General features: G+C 42.4%; 1 protein-coding gene across 1 annotated transcript in view; it reads right to left on the reverse strand.

Moving 5' to 3' along the window:
• The window catches only part of ISCU (iron-sulfur cluster assembly enzyme), a 488085-nt gene that overhangs the window by 138387 nt on the left and 321759 nt on the right, over positions 1–27939 (reverse strand). Inside the window, exon 2 of the mRNA XM_044068407.1 lies at positions 11309–11422. Within this exon, the coding sequence (XP_043924342.1) occupies positions 11309–11422 (114 nt within the window). The remainder of the gene's footprint in view (positions 1–11308; positions 11423–27939) is intronic.

The following is a 27939-nucleotide window of genomic DNA, read 5'->3' on the forward strand; positions in this document are numbered from 1 at the left end:
TCATCAGGGTAATGTCATAACTAAAAAGGGAGTAGTATCTTTCTTTGTATAAGTCCCCCCATTTTTACCCTCACCAATTTTATTATAACCAATGTTCACTGTGTTGTGTTCTGAGTTCAGTAAGGGTACAAATCTTGTACCCCAACCCTTAATCACCTCCTCCTTAAGAGAATTAATAAGATAGTCAGGATAGCCTCTCTCCAAAATTAGTTTGCGTACATATTCCATTTCGTTTATGAAATCGACATAGTTGGATGTCATCCTTGCCACCCTAACCATTTGTCCTTTTATGATGTTCTTCTTCTGTAAAGGGGGGTGGTTGCTGTTGTAATGTAGATACGAATTAGAAAAACAAGCCTTCCTGTAGATTTTCGACATATATTTTTCATTTAAAATATTTTTTGAGATAGCTACATCTAAGTAGTGTATCTCATCTGTGATAAATTAATGTGTAAAACTAAGAAACTCAGTAGAGCTGTTGAAAAATTCCATAACTTTTGGAATATCTTCCTGAGTACCCTTCCAAACTATAAATATATCGTCCAAAAAACAAAAATATTTAACAATATTGTCCATGAATGGAGAAGTGAAAACAAAATGTAACTCCCAGTATAACATGACTATATTGGCATAAATGGGGGCGCATGCTGCCCTCACAGCCACACCATTCAACTGTTGAAAAATGTCTCCCTTGAAGTAAATAAAGTTGTTTTTAAGAACCAACTCAGTGTTCTCTAATACAAGTCTAAATTCATGTTCATTAAGAAATTTGAATTCCGTTAACATATATTCAAACCACTCTAAACCTGTATTGTGTGGAATGACGGAAAACAAATCCTTTACATCGACAGTGAGAAATGAGAAATGGAATTGGTATTGTAGTTGATTCATTTTAACAAATCCCAGGAATCAATCAAAATGTGTGGGTATAATTTGTAGAAGGGCTTCAATTTTGGGTCCACATAGATTGCTAATGGTTGGGTTTTAGAGCCATCTGATGTCACAATAGGTCTTAAAGGTGGGTTTATACTACCTTTGTGCACCTTGGGGTTGCCAAACATGGTAGGGAGAAAAGGTTTATCAACCTTAAAAAAAATCTATATAACTTGTCGTCAATTAAACCTTGTAATAAATTGTCCTCAATAACAAGATCTATATTTTTATATGCTATGTTAAGTTCATTCCTTGAAATAATGGTATATCGTCCGTGTGTGTCTATATCATCCATCATTTTAGTAAATGTAAGACCAGTTGCTCATTAAAACAACCCCACCCCCTTTATCGGGCTTCATAATTCTTATATCTGAATTGTGATGAATAATTTCATCCAAAGTCGCCCTTTCCTCTGAGTTTAAGTTGAAATGAAAATATCTTTTTTTATTTTGATAGTAACTAAGCTTTATTTATTTTATTAAAACTTTCTCAAAGTTACTAATGTCATTGTGTAAGGGGGGTTGTATGTACTTTTCCTCACCAACTCACCATAGGGCCTAGTGGGCAAATTATTTTGAACCTCTTTACTGGAGGCCAATGCCTCCAAATTTAACTTTTTCGTAAATAATTTTACGTCTAGAGTAATTCCAGCCAAATCTACTTTTTTGGCTGGAACAAAAGTGAAGCCCTTTTTAAATAAAGAAAAATGTCTATCCTCAATTTTAATGTCAGTGTAATTGTAAATAAAAAACTCTCCATTTTGTTGATGCATAACACTGTTGTGAGTATTAATACTAATATTATATTCCCCACACTGTTCCATGTCCACCTCAAAATTCTCAGTGTTGATGATCTGAGGTAGTAGTACAGTGTCCCTGCTCAGTATTGTCGATTCCCCTGATGTCTCTGAGGGTATTTCTGCATAACTTGAGCATATGTTGGATGGGTGGGTAAGTTCCGGATCCTTTCGGACTTCCTGGGCCCCTCCTGCTCTAAAGGGATATCATATTCGCTATTCCCCCCATTGTAAGTATGTTTGTATCGACGGACATCCCCTTCCACCTGTGTATCATTTCTCCCTTGCTTCCATTGACGAGACCGTACATTGTAATGACCTGTTTGTGTAAACTCTCTCCTTTTAAAATGGTTATTGGAGTACTCTTTTTTTTTTAGGACCGAAAGTGTAAGCCTGTTGGTTTTCATAGGCCCTATCGTCCCTATCTAGTTTGCCCATCTTCCTTTTGTGATTTTTAATCATGATATTGTCAACATCATTGAGAACCCTAAAATAATTGCGTTTGTATTCCTGCACAGTGAACAACAAATCATCACATATTTCATTGTTAATTCTGTCTATCTTATCCTTTAACTTCTCAATTAAATTGTTATTGTTGTTAATCATAGCTCTCATAAGAGCTAAAGCACAGTTATTTAATATGTTCACAATTTCGTTATAAAAAGCAGAACCCAAAATAATGTCATTAGGAAACTTGTTAAGCCTAAGACCCTTAGGCACATGCGTCCTCTTTATACCTTCAATATGAAACCAGTTGTCAAGATTTAAATTTGCAAATTTTAGCATATATACTTTCAAAAGCTTACATTTTTCAGTATATGAAGTGTCCTGTTTCTTTTGTTCATGGTCCTGAAGCTCCGTGGAACCGAAGCTTCTGTTTAACCAGTCAATGAAATTAATGTCAGCATATTTGTCCAGAAACATGGTGGATTCCTTGTTTTGTCGTATGTTTAATCGCTCGTTTGAGTGAGTCCCTGAATTTTCACCATAGTTTCTAGTGGAACTCTGTAATGCTGTTCTCTCGTTTTGTTTTGGTTTTCCTCCAGAATAACAGTTGGTCTCAGCGTGATTACCAGCGGTCGGCTGTGCACAAGGAATGGAAGTTTCCATTTCCGGCAAGTCCGTATCCGTTGCGAGAACGCTTGTATTAGTCTGATAAGCTCACCGATCAAGGATCTGTCGTTCCTCAAAGGTTGTGAGGCCCCTCGGTTATCCTGTGACTCTATAACAACAAAACCAATAACACCAAAAAATGGATGAACGGAGAACAAAAACCAAGCACTAGTAACTCAAACTTTTCTCCACTTAACAGGATCCCAATAAAGGCAGTCCCACACACAGTCCATAGTAGTAGCAAAGCACAAAATGTTCAGTCAGCGACTGTGTAAATAAAAGACAGTTTATTAGAACCAGTTTACAAAATAAAATTAAGTTGATTAAGCGCTTTCATTTCCACTCTGGAAACTTCTTCAGAATAATGAAATCACATGTGCGGACATATTTGGTGTGAATATCCTTGATGAACATTGACACTCCTCCACCTTTACTGTTTCGGTCCTGGTTTGGTGGCCGAAAAGTGTGGTAAGAGTTGTAGCCTGGTATTGCAGGGGTTTTCTCTGGAGCCTTGAACCAGGTCACAGTTACTGCAAAGATATCGATGTTCTCCATTTTTAGCAGTGCCTTGAGAGAGTGCATTTTGAGGTTTAATCTTCTAGCACTGAGTAGCATTACCTTCAGATTTTGCATGCTTGTACCTGTTACAGTGGGGTTTTTTTTTCCTTTGAACTTTGCCTAAAAAAGGCACTATAGGGGTGGCAAGAGCTCTAGCCAGTAACCTGAATCCCAGGGGTGACAGGTGCAGACCATCTCTGGCAAAGCATTGTGGTCTGTCGATCATGCGTTTCCTGTACATTTTGGTGGATACATCTCCTAATATGCTCTTACTAACAATAACATCCAGAAAGTCCAGTTTATCTTTGGAGAATTTAAGTGAGAAAGAGAGATAAGATGTGGTATTCTCAAGGAAGTTGACAAAACTGTCTAAATCTTGCTCATTCCCATGCCAAGTAAAAAATATGTCATCCACAAAATCCTTGTAAAACGTAATGTGTTGCTTGAACATGTCAGAGACAAATACCATCTCCTTCTCCCATTGGGCCAGCACAATGTTGGCATAAGTGTTAGTGTGCCCATAGCAACTCCTACTTTCTGAAGGAAGAATTCATTCTCAAATAGAAAAACATTGTTCTCTAATATCAAATCAAGTAATGCACAAATCGCATTCACTTTAATATTAGAAAACTCACTTTCTTTGTTCAGAAAGCTTCTAACATTCTCTACTCCCTCTTCATTAGGAATGACCGTGAATAATGAGTTCACATCCAAAGTAACAAAATAACTTCATTAACAGATGTATGCTGTCTAGACTCTGCCCAAAAAAACAGATGCTCCAGAAATTGTTTACTGTCCTTTAGGACAGTAGATATTTTGTTCAAAACACATCTTAGCTGTTTTTCAACACAGATAGACATAGGTTCTGTAAGCCAGCCCCTTCCTGAAACAATGGGTCTAAGCGGGAGGGTTTGATGGATCTTTGTGCACTTTCGGCAAACCATAAATGACTGGTACGGTAGGATGTTCTACACTAAAGTAGGTATACAAAGAATAATCAATCTGGTCAGTCATACGTAGATCATACATATAAAAATTCAGTCTACTGATGATACCATTTACCTGGACTTTTTGTAAATTTATATATACATTGACATCATGTAGCATTCTGTGCATTCTATCTAAGTAGTCCATTGTATCAAGGACAACTATCCCACCACCCTTGTCAGCTGGTCTAATAGTCAAATGATCAGCCTTAGTCAAAGTACGCAGGGCTTGATCTTCTCTAGCAGTCAAGTTGTAAAAACTGCCCTTCATTTTCTCACTAGTCACTTTCCTTAAGATCACTTTCACACATCTTAATAAATGTATCCATGGCCGGTGAATTGTTAGGAACAAAACAACTCTGTTTTCTTAAATTATGAACGTTGTCAACTCCACAAGTATTATCATATATGGTTTTAAGCATTATATTCATTGCAAAAACATTAATATCTAAAACAGTATCCACCAAATTCATATTGTTAGCGGGAACAAAGGAGAGACCCTTATTCAACACAGAGTTCTTCAGCAGTAAGAGTAACTGAGGATAAATTGAAATCCAAGTTGTTCATCTGCGACCTTATGTACTCAAGGTCTTGTTCTGAGCAGCAGGGTTGGACTGTATCCTCCCTCATCGCCTGCGGCTCCTGGACCTGCTCATATGTTTGTCCTGCCTTATGGGCAGTGCTTTGTCTAAAAAAAGACCCCAGAAGAACGTGTGCCTTCATTACTCACATTATTGCTGTTCATAGAGGAAAACACCTTGGGTTTAACCACAGGTTCTGTATTAGTTAAATAGTTAGCATGTGTTATATTGGATGCCAAAACCATACCATTGTCTAAGGTAGATTTACTTAAGCTAGCAGTCTGCATAGCAATATGGCCAGAATTCTCATCCACTAAGTTAACAGCTTCATTAAAACACTCAGCACTAGATGAATCATTGACACATGCTAAACTAGTTTTAAAAATCGTTGAATTATTGCAGTTACGTTGACCAAGTAACCCAGCATTTGTATGCATGTTGATAGGACTGATATTAACTTCATTCATTCCTACAATAGGAAAAACATAATTCCTGTCTGGCGCTCTGACGTCAGGGAGCATGACTGAACAGCCGATGCCGGACCCAGACTTTGGGATTCTGGCCGACCGAGGGCTGCCTGCCGGCAGGAAGAACCCTACAGTGATGACTGCAACAGTGAAACACGATGAACATCATAATTCCTGTCGATACTATGCACTGCTGCATTAGCAATAACATCGTCATTTTTAGTGCAAAAAGCATTATTCATATTACTACTAAACTTATCAGATGTTGAGACGGAGTCATTATCTCCCAACAACCCAGTTGCTTTCTCAACAGAAGGCAAGGACATCGCTTGTTCAGTTTCACCATTAACAGAAGTAGCGTTATTTTTAGTGTTAGAATAGTCTTCGTCAGTTTGCATAGATTTAGCTTTTTCCTCCATCATTTTGAGAACTACTTCTGCTTTTGTGCCAAACAAACATTCCTGGTTTAATGGAGCATCTAGTAATTTTGCTTTGACGTGGTCTGGCAAGATTTGTTCCTTCAGCCAAGCATGCCTTCTCAGTACCGACCCAGTGACAGCAGCCCTGCAAGATGCTTCTAAGGCATCAAACTCACACTGCAAAGTATGTTTATTAACTTGGTCTGCAGAATGCATCAACTTTTGTAAATCTTTATTTTCTGTACAATCTGGAAGCAACAACATTTTTTGTTTAATTACTCCCATAATATGTTGCTGGTACTTCAACATGTGAAACTAGCAATTCAAAGCCCTGATGGCAAGAGTTGCAGAGGTATATACCTTCTTACCACCATCTGGCTAAAGCTCTAGAATCCCTGTCCAAAGGGGTAGAGTTTTTGGCTGTAGTAGCCTTAATGCCTTTAGGTCCCTGGGAAATGGTCTCTGGATCCACAGTGGGATTCTTAAAGAGAAATTTGTGAGAGTCAGGTACTCTGTAGTACCTGTCAGGCTTTATAGGAGCTGGTAGTAAAGTATCAGGAATAAGACTGGATTCCATGAAGACATCATGTACAATATCCAGGACAGGGGGTATAGCTAGAGGCCTGTGCTGAGGCAAGTCTAAAAATTCTCTGAGTCTCTTTTTGGACTGAGGGTAGTCCTGGCATTCCTAGTCGAAATGCTCTCTTAAGGTATGCAAGGTTTCACCAAAAGAAAAATCCTCTTGAGGGGAGGCAGAGGGAATGGAATCTTCTGCATCTGAATCCTCATAGGTAGATAAGGGTATGTCCTGGTAATCAGAGGGATCACAGTCATTGGACTCATGGTCTGTGGAATCAGAAGGAAAATCAATTCTTTGTCTTTTAGAGGGGGAAGACTGACTTCCCCTAATTAAGGTTATAAGGTCTCCAGCCATCCTAAGCATTTGTTTCTGTGGCATGGGAGCTTGAGCATGCCCTTTGGTTGTTGGTTTTCTAGGCGTAGTGCGAACTCTGGGCCTGAGAAACTCAGGTAGTTTTAGTCAAAAATGAAGTTGTCAGTTTAATACGCACATCGGAACGTTGGAATACAGCGGCTCTGGACCCATCCAAGGTAGAGACATCCGCAGGTTCCATAGTTGAAGAAGCATCTCACGGCATACTGGACTCCGAATAGGTCTCAGCAGAAGCCTGCGAATCTGTAGAAGCGAGTATCAGGGGCTGTGAAAACGCCTCACTGAGTACCGGAGGACTGACAACTAGCTTAACGGAAGTGTCGTCTGCATTTTTGGACCCTATGCTGTCTGTTTCTATCTTTATCCTTACACTTTTTTCGGAAGATCGGTAGTCGGATGGCTTATCGAAGCCATTTCAGAATATGGAGAATGAGAGCGAAAGAATTTAGCGAGAAAGATAGCCCGACGACGGATAGTTCGGCCATTAAACAAGGCACAAAACCGACAGCGAGGAACATCGTGGTCTGAGCCTAAACAGGTTATGCAGTACGAATGAAAATCTCTGTGAGGTATTTGCTTTCCACAGGTAAGACAATTGTTCACTTTTTCTGACATCGGTTAGAGCAAGAAAAAAGGGTCCCCAACGGGGTACTTAGCTTTAGAAGACTTCAGGTTTGAAACTCGAACAATGAAAATTTCAGGTAGCGGCCGACCGGCACTTGCGAACTGCTTCTGCTTTGGGCTACCGCGTGGCAAGAAAAACTGATATAATGACATCGGCTGCATGCTTTATACCCCTGATGCCATGGAAGAGGCGACAGCATCCGACGCAGAAATCCCAAGACTCTGGTATTCGGGCTGACTGAGGGCTACCCTGCAGGCAGATAACCCAAGTGTGATGGACTGCAACAGAGAAACATGAAGATCATCATCCTGGAATAAAAACCTTTCCACTCATGGCAGAGAACACAACTTGAATGGTGCCCTGAGCTATAACAGCATGAAGCAGGTCTGGAAAGAAAGGAAACTGTTCTTGAGGAAGTTGAGGGATGTTCAGAAAAGGTGGAATGGATTTCCACACCATAAAATATCCTTGGCGAATGATGGACAAAACCCAAGTGTCTTGAGTGACACAAACAACTGGGAAGCGAAAGGGAAAGACAAATGTGTCACTCGCCCTATGTTATGATTCAAGATGAACAGGAAAGGTAGTTCATTTATATGCTTTATTATATAGAAACACATAAGGATGGGTAACAACAACATAAAACAAACAAACTGATTAACTGACAGACCATTACATACATGCATGCTTACATCTCAACAGCTCTCTACAAAATGTCAGTCTGGCTCGCATGTGCTCAGTATTTAAACACATGTGCAAGCCCATGGAAAGCTTCTTTAAGGTATACATATACTTACTGATCCACAAAATGGATAAAGGAATGTGGCCTATGGAAAGCAAACGGTCAGACAGAACCTGGTTTGTCTTAAAAAGAAGGCTTCTGAGGAGGAGGGGGAGGGGGAGTCTGAGTAGACTTAGCAGGGGGTACATGCCTACAATCCTTTTTACCTTTTGGTGGAGGGTGAGACTGGCTGTGGACAAAGGCAGATTTGGATGGACAATTTCTCTGAAATTTAGGGATAGGAGAAACAAAAATATGTTTCCCTCCAGAACAAAAGTAAGGCCTTGCTGGAATTGACTTAAAAAGCTCAGCAGCAGCACAGCGAAACAAGTTTTTATTATCAAGAGGGGCATCCAACAATTTAGTTTTAATATCATCATGTAAAGGCTGAAGACAAAGCCAAGAGTAACATTTCCAAACAGAACCAAATGCAGCAGCCCTAGAGGCAGCATCAGCTGGATCATAACTACATTTAATAGTGGCAAGCCACTTGAGATGTAGAACCCAAAAAAGAAAGGGCCAATACCTTCTCTTCTGAATCGGGGAGATCAGAAAGTGCCTGAAAAGCTTGAGAAAGAAGGGCTAAAACATGCTTGGGCATACAAGTCTATTAATTAATAGCCCTAAAAGCTAGGGTGGCAGCAGTACAGACTTTTTGCCTAGACGATCCATGGCTCTACTATCCTTATCAGAAGGAAGTAGTTTAGTAGAATGCAAAAGTTTAGCATTGTCAGAAAAGATAGACATTACAGAAGGCTCAGCAGAAGGACATTTGTACAAAAATTTACAATCATCAGAAACCTTGTAAAATCTGTCAAGATTCCTAGGGCTGGAGGCTAAGAATCAGGGGGCAACAGAAGCTGCTATAAAGGTATCTAAAAAGGCAGCCAAGACTGGAGGAAAAGCAGAGGGTTTGGGAGACTCCATCTGGAGGACTTCATATCATCTCTTTTGAATATCAGAAACCTGACAACAGTTCAATTTAAAAAATTCTATCGTGAGAAAAAGTGTCCCCAAAACAGAGGTCTTCTAAGGGAGAATCTGGACTAATAAATTCCACTTCTTCAGACCCATAATCCAAAGGAGAAGGGCTTTGAGAAGAATATACCAAAGGCTCCAAACACTCTTCCCCAGAATCCAAATCATCTTCTGAAGACTCCTGCTCTTTGGGCCTCTTAAGAGGAGTAGATGACCATGGAGGAGCAGGCACAGAGACACCTGAGGAGGCTTTAAGGCCACTGAAGCATTAAACAACCCCTGCATAAAATCCAGCCATTCGAGTTGGAGATCTTTAACAGTAGGGGGAAGTATGCCTTTTTTTTTTTTTTTTTTGAGGAGCATCTGCCTGAAAAACCCTAGGAGGTTTGGACCCTTGCTGACACTCAACCAAAGTAGTAGGAATCTCCTCCCTAACTAGAAGTAGCTCTATCGCCCTCGGTCCCTCAAATATAAATCAGCTGAGGCTCCCCCTCAATGTCCACAGTGGACATTTGTAAAGTCTGCAAAGGTATGCAAAAAGTCAGATTCATGCTGGTCTCCAACGGGGTTGCGGCAAAAGAATCCGAAACAACCAATGGACCCATCCTGTGGGCTTTCACCAGACTCAAGACAGAGACATCTGGGGGTGGGGGAGTGGGACAGCAGCCAAATGAGGCCGGAGTTTTTTGGCCTTTTTCTTGGCAGGCAGTTGACCTTCAGGATGGGAAGACTCCACCACAGCACCTTGTACCAACAATTTTAGATGCTGGTTCTCTAGGTAAACTGATACTGAGGAGACACGACTATGTCAGGTCTCAGGGACAAATGCTTGGCAGACAGAACACTGCTTATGGTTGTGAGAAGCACCCAAACAGAAGAGCCTCTGCTCATGATGGTCTTTATGGGGAATCTGCCTCCCACACTGACATTTTCCCTTTCTGGATGACATGTAAACACGCCAAAATATACACAGGAGGCGATAAGAAGAAACCCCAAAGCAGCACTTATCTGAAACCCAACTTGGTATCCTGCACAGAAGCAGCAGCTATCAGACAGACATTCAATGATGACGTTCAGACTGGTGGCAAAGAAGTTCTGAGGACTGTACATCCGTACGTCACCCTTATGCCCTATGCCTTGCGCGGGGAGCATACGCGTGACATATGACATCTATAAACTCCAAAGGCTTTGGTACACTGGCCAAACGTTGGGCTACCCTTGGCAGGAGACATACTGCAACAGTGATATGGAATGACATCAATAACTACTTGTGCATCCTTCACTAGTAAATATAAGTAACAGACTGACATATGCTAAATTAACTACACGTGCAACGAAAGACAGTAGAGTTTCCAGAGGAAGACTCCACTACTGAGAATGTAATGCAATAGCAAGTCTCTCCATCCTCCATTCTGATGGCATACATCTAGGAACCACTGCTGACTTCAGCTGAAGAATACTGAACTGTCTGAAGAAAATCTAGTTTAACCTGCCGCTACTGTTCTGCAGTCTCAGGCTAACACACATCCTGCTGTATAATGATCTTTAGCCAAAACCAGTCCACAATCTGAATTAACAGTTACTTATGTAAGTGTACTCAAACTGCCTCCTGCAAGTCTTTAGAAGTCACACTTCTGAGCATTAGTTATACATTTAAGTGCTATTAACATTGGTAGGGCAAACTAATGGTACCTCCAAATACAGGGGAAGAGTGTTGATAATCGCATATTTGAATAAAATAGAAAAATGTATTAATTTGTGGTAATCACTTTTTATACTATACTTAATTTTACAACTAAATCAGTATTTAACAAATAAATAAATAATTATAAAAGTATTTCAATGTGAGTAGCAGATCCCCTGGTTTCATAGCAGCTGGGTTTTCTGCAGTGCCCAAAGATCAAAGGAACAGGGACAAAAAGGCATATACACTCACAGCATGTACATGATAAAAGTATTCTAATCCTGCACAAACACACCCATATTTAACAGAAACACACTGGTCTTGCACACTGACACAAGAAAAACTCTGATGCACTCCATCTTACCTAGTACTTACAAATATAAATAAATATATAAATCATTTACATATATTAAATACAGCTTAACATTAACCTACCTGCAGTTTCATGACATCTCCACAAGCTGGAGCACCCACCAATCCTGTCCCAACATTCTTTGCATTTTTGTCCAAGGAGCCTACATTCCTAGGATTTTCATAGTGATCAACCACCTTAAACGAAAATAACACATTTCAGTAAAGGTTAAGTTCACTTGGGGGAAACAGAATGACATTACAAAACCAGAATGATGATTTAATTTCAAATACTTGGCAGACATTTAGGAAAAACAGATTTAAAACAGAATGGCTTGAACCCAAGTTCCTGGAGCATTTCCAACATGTACTGAACAGGATAGCTCTCTCAATGGCAAGGTGCTAGTGAAGTCAAGAAATCATGTGCCGCTTCCCATTAAGTACCTAAAATACCCTAATAAATACGTACATTTAAAACCAACAAATATGCTGAACAGCTGTACAATTCACCAAGACACAGAAATGGTGACAAAGATGGGACAATACAAAACCAACATTTTGGACAAGCATTTATTGAATACATCAAGAGGAGCAATTTGACAGTATCATACCCATAATTTTTTAACTTTACAGCATACCACAACATTCAATATAGGACATAATTATTCAATACAAGTTTCACAATCCAGCATTATACACAAACAGATTTAGTCTACATCATAATTCTGCCAGCACATCTTAAATTTCAAAGTACTCTTGACATTACCAAATATTATATTACTGCAATAGCAGTGGCTGTACTCCGCAGCAGATGATATCCAGCCATTTAGAGGGGAAAAGGCACACCTTTAGATTTCCACTTTTGCCACAGAGGGATGTTCCACATCTTTTCGTGTTAATTTGCTGGTGGAGGGAGCACCAAGTGTTTTTTCTACCAAGATCAGTGAAGAGAAATAGTCCAGTTTAATGTTTTGTGTGGACTGTTAATTGTTCAAGGAGAGAAGGACCTGTCCTACACTATCTGAGTCCCTACCTAAATATTTTCATAACATAATGCCTACTTAAAGAAGCTGAAACAAGTTCAGAATCCCAGATCTTCAGTATAGGTTGCTGACATAACAAAAATAAGCACTTAAACCCTTGCAAAATACTCAAGCTAAAAATCCCTCTACAGGAACAATTAAAACACAGGACGAAATTTAAAATCACATGCCCTCACACCATGTGTGAGTAAAATGATCCAATATGTGCCTCCCAAGATTATACAGAGAGAACCATGATGAAGTTCACAGACTGTGTGCTAGTATGAACTTAACATTAAGCAGCATTATAACATTTTAAAAGGATGATGCCATAATATAAAAGTACAGTTTTGTACCTACCGTAAATGTAGATGTTCGAGGATCCACATTGCTGCAGTCCTAACCATTGGGGTAGTCCGCTGTCCCAGTCGGCCCGAATACCAAAGTATATGGCTGACGTCGGTCAAGGCGCATTAGTCTGACGTCAGGACGTCAGGGTACTAATGCGCATGACCGACGTCATATCCTCAGTCTTTTCTTGCCCCAGATGTCAGAAGACCCTAAAAAGACAAGGCCAAAACCAAAAACACCAAACACTCCTGCACCAGAAATATGTACAATATATACAAAATTACAAGAGTATAACCTCACCCACACAACCACCCCTAAACACAGAGGGGAAGGAGGGAGGGTAAATTGGACTGCAGCAATGTGGATCCTCGAACATCTACATTTATGGTAGGTACAAAACTGTACTATGTTCTTCATTCCACATTGCTGCAGTCCTAACCATTGGGTAGAATCCCAAAGCAGAGGTAAGGGAGGCTGGCAAATCATAAGGAAGCAGGAGCTGACAACATGCCTTGCAAAATAGCTGTGGCAAAACCAGCCCTAGATTTAGAGTAGAGAGGAAGGTGGTAATGCTTAGAGAAAGTATGCACTGAACTCCAAGTAGCTGCCTCCAAAATATCCTTAGTTGCCACCCCCCTTAGGAATGCTGTTGAAGTGGCAGTAGCCCTAGTGGAATGAGGCCTAATCCCAGCTGGAATCTCCTTGCCATGATGGGAATAACAAAATGCAATGCAAAACCCAATCCACTTAGAAATAGTTTGTTTTGACACAGGCTTGCCCTGAGAACTCAAAGCAAAAGAAACAAACAACTGCTGAGACTGCCTAAAATCCTTGGTCCTGCTTAAATAATAACGCAACTGCCTGTGTACATCTAAAGTGTGCAAAATCTTTTCCCCCTTATTTTGGGGATCTGCATAGAAAGTAGGCAAATGAATAGTTTGGTTTAAAGCCACACTAGAAACCACCTTAGGCATAAAAGAAGGATTAGTACGTAATGATACCCTATCCTTATGGAAAATCAAAAAAGGCTCTACCGCCATAAGGGCCTGCAATTCAGAAACCCTTCTTGCAGAAGTAATGGCCAACAAAAAAGCAGTCTTCCATGACAAGTATTTCAATTCAGCAGTAGCCGAGGCTCAAAAGGTTGTAGAGTAAGTTTCTCCAACACAAAATTGAGATCCCAAGCAGGAGTAGGAGCTCTACGTGGGGGTCTTATATTCTTTGCCCCTCTAAGAAATTGCTTGAACAAAGGATGCGAAAACAATGGTGGGTCACAATCATAGTGAGCTGAAATTGCTGCAGCATGAATCTTAATGGAAGAGAAAGACAAACCTTTGTCTAGTAACTCAGTAAGATATTGAAGAGCCACACTCAAATTAGGCTCAGAAATCTCCAAATTGTTTGCTGCACTCCAAAATAAAAATCTCTTCCATTTTTCTGCGTACACTTTCCTTGTACTAGGTCTTCTGGCTTCCATAATCACATTTAAAACTTGTTGAGGAAGTTGAGACCTGCTGTGTTTCAAAACAGAATATGCCAGGCTGTTAGATGAAGAGAGTGAAGCTTGACATTGAGCAGGTGACCGTCCCTCTGAGACAACAGGTGTGGAATCAAAGGTAAAGGCCATGGAGGCTTCCTTACCAGACTCCTCAGTAATGGGTACCAGTGTTGCCGAGGCCAATCTGGAGCTATTAAAATCATCCTTGGCTTGTCTTGTCTGACCTTTAGGAGCACCTTTGGGAGAAGAGGCAGAGGTGGAAAGGCATACACATGAAGATTTTTCCAACTGAAAGAAAGAGCATCCACTTTCCAAGCTGTGTGATGAAACCTCTTTGTGCAAAACTTTGGCAGCTGGTGGTTTAGTGGAGAAGCGAACAGATCTATGTCTGGAGTTCCCCATGACACTGTCAATTTCGAAATACATGAAGATCCAGTTTCCACTGCCGGGGATCCATGATTTGTCTGCTTAACACATCTGCTAAGGAGTTCTGTGCTCCCGGCAGAAACCTTGCCTGAAGAGTTAGTTGCAAGCTGAGCGCAGTCTCCCATAAAATCATTGCTTGCCTGCACAACGGGTAAGAATGTGTTCCCCCTTGTTTGTTGATGTACCACATGACAGTTGTGTTGTCTGTTAGAATCAACACCTGCCCTGGAAGAAGTAACTCCTTGAAAGCCATTAATGCAAACTGGACTGCTAACATCTCCTTCATGTTGATATGTAGATGCTGTAGTCTGGCAGGCCACTTGTCTTGTATCCACTTTCCATTTAGATGAGCTCCCCAAGCAATGTCTGAGGCATCTGTCGTTAGAATCTGACTCGCCTCTGGCCGGGTCACAGAGAGTCCCTTGTTTAGGTGACATTCCTGAGCCCACCACAAAATTCCTGTTGAATGCAAGGTATTATTTGAATGACAGTGTCCAAATCCTGGCAGTGCTGTGTCCATACATTTCTGAGATACCATTGCAGCTTCCTCATATGCAGTTTGGCATTGGGAAGCACCAGAATACAAGATGCCATGAACCCTAAGGCTTGAAGGACTGTCCTTGCAGTCAGCCCGGACTGAAGAGATAGTTGATGGAAGTAAATGGAAAGATTCTTTTGTTTGTCCGGGGTTAAAAAGGCCATCTGGGCTGCTGTATTCAGTCTCACACCCAGAAAGCACATGTCTTGAGAGGGTACTAGACTGGACTTTATTTCGTTCACAGAATACCCTAGGCATCTTAGCACTGCTATCACATATTCCAAATGCTGTAAAAGGTCTTCCTTTTCTTGAGCCAGAATCAGGCAGTCGTCCAAGTAAGGATAGATTTGAATTCCTTTTAGCCTGAAGTAAGCTATCACTGGAGCCAGAACCTTTGTGAATACTCTGGGCGTAGTAGATAAGCCAAAGGGCAATGCAGAGAACTGATAATGGGAATTTCCAGCTCGAAAACGCAGATACTTCCTGCAACTTAGTCTGATAGGCACATGAAGGTAAGCCTCCTTGAGATCTAAAGTTACCATCCAGTGATCTTTGCCCAGCAGAGGTAAAAGCTGTTGTAACGTCAACATTTTGAACTTGGGAATGTCCAGATAAGTGTTGAGGATAGATAAATCCAAAATTGGTCTCCATGTGTTCCCCTTCTTTGGTACTAGGAACAGGCGAGAGTAAAATCCTAGGCCCCTTTCTGGCACAGGAACTGGCTGAATGGCCCCTATTTGGAGTAACAGAAAAATTTGCTTGTGAGCCTCTTTTCTTTGTAGAGGAGGAATGTCTGGCATGCCTTTGAAAGGAGGCAAGGTATGGAAATAAAACCTGTAACCATGGTGAATGATATCCAAAACCCATCTGTCTTGGGTAATTAAATCCCAATTTTCTTTGAAAAGAGCCAACCTTCCTCCCAAAGGTGCTGCCAGACGAGGACGTACTGGCAGCTGAAAAGGCAGGTCATTGGGTCTGTTTACGAAAGGACTGACCCCTGCCCTCACCAGAAGTCTGAGCAGGTGAACTCCCTGTTCTAGGCCTAAAAGAACCTTGAGCTCTGCCCCTACCACGCCTAGACCTACCCCTAGACTGGGAATCATAAGCAGGATATGTCCATCCCTTAGTAGGCCAATTTCTACTAAACTTCGGAGGCTGCACCTGCAAAAAATCTTTAACAGTTTGCATAGACTTAGCCTTGTCCTCCATTTTCTTTAAAACTGCTTCCACAGGCGAACCAAACAACACGTCAGACTGTAAAGGAGCATCCAAAATCCTTGTCTTAACATGCTCAGCTAAATTCTGATCCCTCAACCAGGCGTGCCACGAAGAACAGAACCAGTGGCAGCCACCCTCGAGGAGGCCTGCACAGCATCAAAACCACATTGCAAGGAATGCTTACCCACCTGTTCAGACACATGAACTAAATCCTGCAACTCTTAACACTCAATACCTTCCGCCAGAGCATCCACCTTAGACTTCAATTGTGAAAGGAGATAATTTTGATATTTTAACATGTGAAACTGGCAATTTAACGCCCTCATGGCTAAAGTGGAAGAAGTATACACTTTCTTTCCCCATCTATCCAAAGCCCTTGCCTCTTTATCAGGAGGAACAGGATTTTTAACAACAGAAGCCTTAACACCTTTAGGCCCCTGAGAGACAGTTTCCGGGTCTGCCCTAGGACTCTCAACAAGATACTTATGAGCTTCAGGCACCCTATAGTACCTATCCGGTTTAACTGGGGCAGGAGGCAAAGAATCAGGGTTTAGGGAAGCCTCTGCAAAAACATCTTCCACCACATTCAGAACAGGAGGTATAGCTAAAGGCCTATGCTGGGGTAAAACAAGAATTCCCTAAGCCTCTTCCTGGAATCAGAGAAATCTTGACCTTCCCATTTAAAATGTTCCCTCATGGAATGCAGAGTCTCTGAAAATGAAAAATCCTCAGGAGGAGAAGCTGAAGGAGTAGAATCATCCACATCAGAATCAGAATAAGGAGGAAACTCCTGCAAGTCTTCAGTCAAGACTCAGAAGCCTCCGAACACTGCTCAAAACTCTCAAACTCAGGTTCCACCCTAGGCCTCTTATCAGGAGGGGGCATAGAACCTCTAATCATAGTAATCAAATCCTCTGCCATTTTAAGCATATGTTTCTTAGGCAAAGATCCTGAAGAGCTAGGAGAAACCCCCCCTGAAGTTAAACCTGGCCTGCCTCTCAAAGAAGCCTTGGAAACAGAAGGGGAGGCTCTAACCACCTTAGGAAGAGAGGGAAGAACAGCCACCTGAGAAGCCCCTTCAGCCTGGCCTACCTCCTGAGAGGTCACATCCTGTAACAGTAAAGTCTCTCCCTGAGACTCCAAAGAAACTCCTGGCAGAACCTCCGGCTCCACTGAGCCCTCTAAAGAACCGACGTCCGGGACTGTCGGTTCTTCCACTCTAGGCTTTGCTGCTTTGTCCTTGCGCTTTTTGGACGAAGCGGGCGGCGGAGCATCCGACGGCATTTTATAATTACAACGCTTCCCAAAAACTAACCTGGCACAGTCTAACCTTCTCTTAATAGTGCGTTTGTTAAATCTAGCACAAGAGCGGCATCCAACAACGTCGTGCTCAGGCCCTAAACAAGGTACACACAAGGTATGGTAATCCCTATGCGGTATCTGTTTCCCACAAGAAATACAGTTATTCACTTTGTCTGACATCCGGTTAAATACTGAGGCAAGAAAAAAACAAAATATTCCCAACGGGTACTTAGCCAACTTTGATTCGGTCTGAAACTCCGACTTCAGAAAATTTCAGAACGCCAACCTGCACTCGCAAAACTGCTTCTGCATCGGACCATGCGGCAAAAAAGACTGGGGATATGACGTCGGTCATGCGCATTAGTACCCTGACGTCCTGACGTCAGACTAATGCGCCTTGACCGACGTCAGCCATATACTTTGGTATTCGGGCCGACTGGGACAGCGGACTACCCCAATGGTTAGGACTGCAGCAATGTGGAATGAAGAACATCAAAAAATAACGGATTTTAATAACTGGCTTAGGTTTGCAGGTCATTAAAAGGAGGTACATCATCGGTCAGCCTGGAAGCATATGATTTTCAAACAATACTTCACAAGGAATTGTCTGCATCTGCCCCCTTTAGGCTTTTGAATATTGGCTAAAAACCTGTCCACACTCAGAGGAGCTTTTTAGGTAATGTCAATCTGACAAACTATCCAAAAATAGTTATAGCAACCCTAAGCAATCTAAAGGTGATATTGCTCAATACCAGGCGTACAAACAAAACTTCACTCCCTGCAAGCAAGCTCTCCTCACCCTGGGGTTTGGTTTACAGCTACAGAAGACACCCAAGCAGTGTAGGGCTCTAATGCCTTCCACAAATTTAGACCAGCTAACTGCACAGAAAGGGGCAAAATCTGAAGGTGTCTCAATTTGCATTGAAAAACAAACACCTCAAATATGGTCAAGCAGTCTGGACATACTAGATCCTCTGCATACAGCTCAGCATATGCAAAGTTCCATACTATCTCTTTGTGAGCTATACGTTCCCCTTTATGACCCAGGAAACCCATACCACTTATTTAAATGAACTCTAGCCACTCTCCATTTAACCCAACACCATACTTGTGTGACTTTAACTACCCCACTATAAACTACGAATAGTAAAGTTGTGTAAGTAAACTTACCATAACAGTATATGTTTGAATATTCACTGCTGCAGTAGCCTTTGCTATATGGGTAATATCTTTCCAAGGATATAACAGTCAGCCAGATATAAAAAATGTAGGGACTCTCCATGCACTCAGTTAGGCAGCTCTAGCTGAGCTGCGTAAAAAATAAAACAGGTTTGAACACCAAGCCCTTCAACGGTTTCATGCAAACTGACAGTGAGAGGTTGAGCCTTGAGATCAAACAGCTAAGAGTAAAAAAAAAACGTACATACCCTGGCATAATAAAAAAAAAACAAAAAAACAAAAGGGGATGGAGGGAAGATCGCAGCTACTGCAGCAATGATCATTTGAACATCTACTGTTATGGTAAGTTTACTTGCGCAACTGTACTATGTTCATCACATCGATCACTGTTGCAGTAGCCTTGGCTATACGGGTAGATTATTCCAGCTTACAACATTTGGGAGGTAGAAGGGGAAGGGTCCAGGAGCCCCTAAAGAATGATCCTAGCAAAGCCTGATCTAGCCTACAGCAGGAATCAACCTTGCAGTGTTTTGTAAATGTAAAGCGAACCATGTTGCTGCTTCTAGAATACTTCTTGAATCCAAAAAATCATAGATGAAACCAAGGTTCTAGTAGAGTGAGCCTTGACCTTACCTAGAATAGTTTTGCTGAGCAGGGAACAAAAAAAGGTAATAGGCTGAGACAACCATTTGGAAATGGGTGGTTCATAGATTAGTACTAGGCTAACTGCCCTTGCGAGCCATTTTAAGCCTAGCCAAAATTTCCTTGTGAGACTCAAACCCTGCACCCTGTGTTTGTAAGGCAAATGCCTTAACCATTAGGCCACCCTTTGAAGCAGGTTGTACCTTCTTACACTCGAGAAATGAACTGATCCAAAGATCTGATGTATTTTGCTCTGTCAAGATAGTACCAGAGCAGTCTGTGGAATGCAAGATATGGAGTATCCTTTCTCCCTCATTTTTGTGTTCAGGAAAGAAAACAGTGGGATGGACAGTTTGGCTTAAAGTAAACTGGGATACCACTTCAGACATAAAAGAAATAGTTCTCAAAGAAACCCTGTTTATGGAAAATGAGGTACGGTAAGTCAACCCCAAGAGCTTGCTACTCAGATACTCTTTTTGCAGAGATCACAGCAATCAATAAAACAATTTTCCACATTAGGAACCTCATTTCAGCTTGATGAGCTGGTTCAAATGGAGCAACTGTGGAGTCTCTGGTTTCCCTGGATATCTCTTATGCGAAATCCCTTTCGAAAACATTTTCACATGAGAACGCATTAAAAGAGGGGGCTCCACGGACAGCCATGTTGAAAGAAATGAACCTTGACAGAGGATTAAGAAAGGCCACAGAATAGTAACTCTCAAAGATTGTAAAACCAGAGAAACATTAGTCCTGAAAATGGTGCTGGTTATGTAGTTGGCACCAACTAGAAAATCTGTTCCATTTGCCAATATAAAAAATTATGTAGTCACCATAACACTACATCTGTGTTGTCCACTTTCATTTTCTTTCAACTGATGGGTTTCAGATCTGTCTCAGCCACTTCTTCCATATCTCTTAGGCCTCTCCAGGAATACGGTAGTTAGGATGGCAGAAAGCTGAGAAAGAATGAAAACTGACAACACAGATATACAGTCATGGTGAATACATAAGTTTTTCATCTGAAGTTATCACTTGTACTCATTCCTCAACTGATAGGACACAGCTCCCAGCTGGATGAACCTTGGGCTGTCCTCATGGAAGGATATTACCAAGTACTATGGAGCCAAAGGGAGCACTGTTCCTAGAAACCAAATATAATTTGCAATGAGCATTAAAGGTATGAGCAATGGGTCATGTAGCAGCTGCACAATTGTCATCTATGGAAGCTTTTGACGAGCCGCATACCTTGTGAAATGGGCTCTAGGAGGCTTAAGCAAGGACAATCCTCTTTTACTTTAGACAAAGAGTAACTTTAGAAACTGACCTGCCCAATCTGTTAGGTGAGAAGGATACAAACAACTGGTTAGTCTTGCAGAAATCTTCCATTCTATGAAGATAAAACCAGAGTTGTCTATGTACATCCAAAAGATGAATATGTACTCTCTCTTGTTCGAAAAATCTGGAAAGAAAATCAAGAGGTTAATGACCTAGTTATCATTAAACTCAGAAGCTACCTTAGGCAAGGCAGGGAGGTCCATAAGGAAAGCCTGTCTTTGTGGAAAAATCAGGTAAGGAGATTTGGAAGACAGAGTGTAGAGTCTGGATATTCATCTAGCTGATGTAACAGTGACTAGAAAAATGGTTTTCCAAGACAGAAACTTGAGGTATGACCTGGCTGAGGGTTCAAAGGGGTCTTGGGTCAGAGATTGAAGCAAAACAGTTAAATCTGGAGGATACGGATTTTTAGTTGGATAGTCTGAAATGGCAGCCAACTGGACCTTAACAGTTATTAAAAAAAAAAAAGCTAGCTAGTCCCCTTTTTGAAAATTGAAGCTAAAAAGTCAAGTACCACTGGTATGAAGGTAGAAAAGGGGTCCACATCCTTAAGAGGTCAGAACTTTTGTAAATCTTTCCAGCAGGTTTTTGAAAAGATAACAAAATATGACAGACCGGGGAGGACAGGTTGGGCTATCTAGCAATCAGTGGCACTGGAGAAACCATGCAGTCAGTTTGAGGCCTGTTAAGTCTGGATAAGTCATTCCTGTCGGGTGAGACAGAAGGTCTGGACTGGGATCAAATATCCCAAGTACAGGTAGATGATGAGGCCAGAGGAAGGGGAAACAAATCTGACAAGGCCAAAAAGGTGCAATGAGGATATCTGTGCTCTTAATTGGTATGCTTTCTGCAGAAATTTGGGAATGAGAGGTAACGGGGGGGGGGGGGGGGGGTAAACAGAGAAGACCATATGGCTGGTAATGGACTACAGCATCCCTTGGTGACTCCCCCTTTGGAGACCAATAAAAAAAATTACTGCTGTCTAAGTTTTTTATGATGTACTGTGATTGGCTATTTTTAGCCAAAAGCGCTCATCGTTCCTGTTTGTTCTCTGAATACAGTGGTGCATTTTTTATATTTGCCTGAAAGAGTATTTTTCTCAATAGAGAAGAAGCTGTGGTGTTTTAGGCGAATATTTCTTTTTATGCTTTAGTGTTTGTTCCTCAGCTAGCTTCAGCAGTATCTACTGAGTTTCCTTTTGCCTTTTTCCCTTTAACATACATCTTGGTCTCTTTTGGGGATAACATACCTTGGACTGTCCACCCCAAGTAGTGCCCCCCCACCCCAGTTGGAAGGGGTCCGTGATCACTGTGGCCATGGGTAAGGGGGAGAACAAACAGACAGCCTTGGGAAACTGCCAGAGTGAAGCCAACAAAGAAGATAACTTTTGCAAGCTTGTGTGGGCTTGACTGGTGCAGATAAAGATGCTAAAGAACAGAACACTATACCGACAGGGTCCAGTGCAGAATTCACATATGAAACCTGGCTAAAGGAACTACAGTGATAGCTGCTGCCATGGATCCCAAGGCTTGAAAGATTAGTCATGCTGGAAGAGAAGGAGGAAAATTTACTTTCTTGACCTGGGATCTGAGTGTCTGGATTCATGTTGGAGGAAAACAGGCTATCTGATTGACCATGTCTACACAAAGCATATGAACTCAAGACTCTGCCTAGGTGTGAGTTGTGATGTGCTGCAACTGACCGATGCCTAGGTGAAGACAACTGGAGGAAGTAGTCCCTTGCCTATAGGAGTAGTTGCCTGGTTGGGGCAGTTAGAAGCCAGTTGTCTAGGTATAGAAACACTTGGAATCCCAGCAGTCTCAGGTGAGCTGCTAGCACCACCATGCACTTGGCGAACACCCTGGGAACTGTGGTAAGACCAAAGGGGAGTGCTCGGAACTGGTAATGACTGGCTCCCAGAAGGAAGTGGAGATATCTTCTGGAGTGCCTGTTCATTTTGATGTGATAGTATATATCCTGAAGATCTAGCAAGCACATCCAATTGTCCTTTGACAGTACAAGTAAAATGGACTGAACCATCACCATCTGGAACTTTGAATATTTCGCAAAGTGGCTTAGCTTGCTGAGATTCAAGATGGGTTTCAAGTCTCCTGGCTTCTTTAGCTCTAAGAAGAAACTTGAGTAGGTCCCGGATACCATCTGGTATGGGGGGGGGATCTCCTGGATGACTCTTTCTGAGCAACTTTTATATTTCTAATACTGCAATCTCCCTCTGACTGGGTGGGACATTAGGGATTCTTTTCACTTCTGCAGGGGGAATCTGGGAAAATGGTACACCCCCCCCTAACTGCATCCAGAATCAGACGCAGTGGAACAGTGGTAGCATTGTTGCCTCACAGCAAGAGGTTCTCCAGTTTGATTCTCGGCTGGGGTATCTTCTGTGTGGAGTTTGCATGTCCTCCATGCATTCGTGTGGATTTCCTCCCACATTACAAAGACATATGTCTGGAACGTTTCTCTCCAGGCCTCCACTGAAAATTGGCTTTGTTCCAAGTTGGGCCTTCCCAGTAAACAAATAATAAAGAAACAAAAATAAAACTGCCTCCAGAGGGTAACAGCTGTGCTGCCTTTTGGAAGCACCGAAAGGGTTTTGTCTGGGAAGGAACCCTAAAAACCCTGGTTCTGTGGGCCACCTCGGCCATGTGGGACAGCATCTTCCATTAGAGTTACCCCCTCTGCCTCTGGGAACACTATTTCCTAGTGAGTCTTGGAAAAGACTCAGGGATTTGCAGAACCACATCTTTTCAACCTCCTCATTGATTCTGGGAAAATGGCGTTTCAGCGGTAGAAAAATGTATTCCTAAAGTAGGCAGAGTCTTTCTTTCTTGCTCACATCTGGAGAGCATGTCTTATTTTCTGGCCATATATGGTGGATCCATCAAACACAGCAGTGATGAATGAAGACTTGAAGGACTCTGTAAAGTCACATAGGCACATCCAGGCATGTCTCCTAATGACTACACCCAAACCTGCCACCCATGAGGTAACTTCCTCCACATGGAAAATCAGCCTCATGGGTCACATTAGTTACAGACTGAAAGGTGGCCAGTTGTGAAGAAACTATTCTGGTCCTCCACAGACATGGACCCAGAAAAAGATGTGGAAAAGCTCCTTAGTCAAATTTCTTTGCAGTCTTGTGAAATATGCCAAGCAATTCCATGGCCACAGAGCACAGGTCGCGGATGCATAAATGCTGTTATCAAATCTGTCCAAGGTCCTAAATTCCCTGTTAGGGGAATGGACAAAAGAGTTCTGCTCCGCAAGCTCTTTCTTCGTGGCTGTTGCTACAACCATGGAATCAACTGGGACCCACGTGCTCCAGTGTATCCTGTCCTTGGGGGGGGGGGGGGGCTAGAAATTTATATGGACGCTTAGGAATAGGATCCACAGTATCTGGTTACTTCTTTGCCCATTGAGAAACAAGATCTACAAGCTCACCAGTGGGGTGGGCACCCAATATGTAGCTGGACCAGAACCAAAAGCCTCCAGGAGCAGCCACCTCTTGGGAAGGAGTGTCAGAAGACCAACTACCTTTTCATTTCAAGAGTTCAAGAAACCAAAAGAGAAGTCTTCAGGTGGAGATGTGGGGAGCCTTACCCATTCATCAAATTCTGTGTCCTCAGTGAGAGACTTCTTGAAGGGAATCCAAGTGTTACCTTTTACACGCTTCCCAGGGACCTCATCAGTATGATGGTCTGGTGAGGTATCAAAAGTGTTAGGCGAGTCCTGAGGGACTAACTGGAGACTTGAATGAGTTTGGCTGTTCCACTGGGATAGCAGATACAGTCTCATAACAAAGGCCCAAAGGTGGTAGATTGCTCTGATCCACAGGAGGTAGGGATGTCCTTTCTTTATGTAAACAGAAAGATCTCTCCACAATCTTGAAGGCACAATGCCTAGGAGAGACCGAAGCCAGAGGTAACAGAAATAACATTTCTTGCACCGCCGGCACCAGAAACCCTATAAGCACTCCTCCACCTGAGGACATAGTTGGACCTGAGCCCTCCAGAGCTGAAGCTCCCAGGGGGCAGGGACAGCTCTGACAACTTTGGAGTCAACTCCGGCCCCCTGGATCTGGCACTGATGATTTGACTCAGAGAGAGTCCTCCTGCTCTGAAAGACTCTGAGCCAGATGGCTCAGAAAAGCGACCTGAGTCGAAGAACAAATGGTCTTTGGGTCCAATGAGGACACTACCAAGGATCTCTGATCCAAGGGCTCCAAAACAGTAGGTTGGATTGGAGAAGGAGAAAATAAAGGATGGAATAGTCATGGGCAGGTTCACAGATCTGATAGGAGACTGAGCTAGAATTACCGCAACCTGGATCTGAGCTCTGAGGAATTTCCTCATCAACTTATCCACTTCAACCATAGACAAACTTTTGGAAGACCCAAGTGAGGAACTAGCTGATGATGGCCTTGAGTGGTTGCGAGAAGACTCCTGCAAAAAGGGACAAGGGAGTCAGGACGGTATCTGAACTGGTAGATAAAGAGGTGACTGGATCTGATGCGATTTTGATTTCAGAGCAGTAGAATCTGAAGTCACCAAAACCAACTTTTTTTTTTTTTACATTTTTGGAGGTGGCTCTGAGGAAGGAGCTGGAGATGTTGTAGGGTTCAGAGATCTCATTCTAGACTCTTTGTCCCTGGGAGCAGAGTCAGGCTTCCCTTTGTCAAATATTTGAGGGGGTTTTAAGCCCAGCTGAAAGAAGAAGAGGGGGAGGGAAGAAGACTCTTCAAAACATGTTTATTATGTCTATCCAAGACTGACCTAGAGATGAAGCCGGCAGAAATTGTATAATCTGCATTTAAATCGGCAGTGCCCAAATAATATATGCATTCCCTGTGGACATCTGAATTCCGCACTTTGTGCCCACAGGTGAAGCATTCTTGAAGCCGGTTGGTTTATCAGCCATCCTGGCATACCTAAAGAAAGAAAGGCCCAAAGGAAATAACCAAAATTTATAAAGTTAGAGGAAAAACTTCTTTGAAAGGTAAGAAAGCCTACCAACAACAATAGTCAAGAATTCCTAAAAAGGTAGGAAGAGGACAGACAGAAGAAAAAGTAAAGTACCAACAATGGTGGTTGTCTTTCGGCTTTTCCTGGTTAGGGGTCGCCACAGCGGAACTTCGGTCCGCTAATGACTGGCAGTAGATTTTCACGAATGCCGAGGTGCCAGCTTGAAGTTCAACCTTCAATGAAGGCACGCCCATTTACGCATGTCTTTCGAACTCCCACCCAACCACGGGGAGGACATGCAGACTTCACACAGAAGGCACTCACCACACTCCAGCCGAGAATCGAACGGGGGACCCTCTTGCTGTGAAGCAACAATGCTACCGCTGCACCACCGCAGAAGTCTAAAGTACCAACAATGGTACTGGGCAAAAATACAGAGGTCTCTCTAAACAAGTCACAAAAGGAATAAACTAGAGAAAAAAACGTTACTGAAATAAGGGAGAAAGCTGACAGAGAAAATTTGAAGTCGTCGCTGTTTTAACCCAGAAAAAAGTAAAAAGAGCTTGAGAGCAAAAGGATCCACATCTGGAGTGATATGGTGGCAAATGAGGTCTGATGTATGATAGGTTGGTGGGGCACTATGAGTAAAGGGGAGAGCTCAACAGTTTGGTTCCAAAGATCTGGAAGAAGCGTCTGAGTCGCATCACGGACCCATCATTTGAGGAATGAATGAAAATTACATCAGATACATTTCCAACAGCAGGCTTTCTTGCCTTCACTGATATCTGCTGCATGTCCTCAGTAAACAGGTGCCTAAAAGGAATTAAGACCCTATCATCCAGGAAGTCAGGTGATGTTGAATGGGGTTGAACTGTATCAAACACCCTTTATCTGGTGTGAGTGGATCCTTGCTGTGAGGAAGCTTATAGCAACTGACCCTTACCAATTCCAAAAGATGGGAAAAAACACTGTTGCCCTGGCCAGAAGGGAGTCACCACAATGATGTTGGGAAATTCCTTCTAAATCTTCATAAGCACCCTGGATATCAAGTGGAAAGGGTGGAAAAGCATACGGGAACATTTCTGTCCAAAGAAAGAAAAAGGCATCAGTTTTCCAGGCCCTTCTTGTATGGAGCCCTGCAGCAGAATTTTGCCAGCTGATTGTTCAGAGAGGAGGTAAAGAGGTCTACCTTAAAGTCCCTACAGAAGGGCAAAATCTTGGAAGACCCCTGATCTAGTTTCCATTCATGTGGGTCTGCCTTTGTCCTGCTCAGCTTGTCTGCCGCACAGTTTTGCTCTAACAGAATTTAGGATGCCTGTAAAGTGAAATGCTGTAAAGCAATACCCCATGCTAACATGGATAGTCTGCAATGGGGTTAAGCCCTAGCTCGCCACTGCCTACTGATATACCACATTACTGAGCTATTGTCTGTAATAACTTGAGCAGTTCCAGGGGAACCAAAGATGATTCAGAGAGTTAAGTGCCTTGATTAGAGCAAGCATAAGATTTATATTTACGTGGCTGCATCTGTCCTTGGTGTCCCAAACAGCCTACACTTTTAGCCTTCCTGAAACTGCTCCACAAGCAAAGTCCAAAGAGTCTGTGGTGACAGTTTGATATAGGGTGGGGGGAGAAGGAGAGACCTGGATTTAGGAATATTTGCAGTCTTCACCAACTGATTTCTCTTCTGACAAATTCCAGGAATGGGATCTGAAAAGATAATGGGTGTTGATGTTGGGACCAGAGAGACTTCAGATACCTTTGTATCGGTCTTGTGCAGTATTGCCAGGGGTAACAGGTAGTTATGTACTCACCATAACGATCGATGTATGTGGTCCATCTCGCCTCACATTCTTTACTCACGGGTTCGGAGCCGAGAATCGGCTTTGACTCGGCCAACTTATTTCTCTAGCACGAACTCTCTAATTGGCTGGGCTAACCCGGTATCCCAAGATGCACCTCGCCCTAGCCCCAGATCTAGTTTGCAGCCATTCCAGTCACACCCCACACACACAACCGCCACTGGAAGGAGCTCCAGCCAGAAAGGAAAGAAAAAACAACTGACATTGAAGGGTTCTCAGAGCCAATTTTCCTCCAAATCCTATAGGAAGGGGGCAGGTGGGAGGGTACATAAGAATGTGAGGCGAGATGGACCACATACATCGATCGTTATGGTGAGTACATAACTACCTGATGTTATGTGGTCCTATCTCGCCTACATTCTT

The sequence above is a fragment of the Protopterus annectens genome, chromosome 4.part0 (genome assembly GCF_019279795.1).
Source record: "Protopterus annectens isolate FY-2018-M chromosome 4.part0, PAN1.0, whole genome shotgun sequence".
In the NCBI taxonomy this organism is placed as follows: domain Eukaryota; kingdom Metazoa; phylum Chordata; order Ceratodontiformes; family Protopteridae; genus Protopterus; species Protopterus annectens.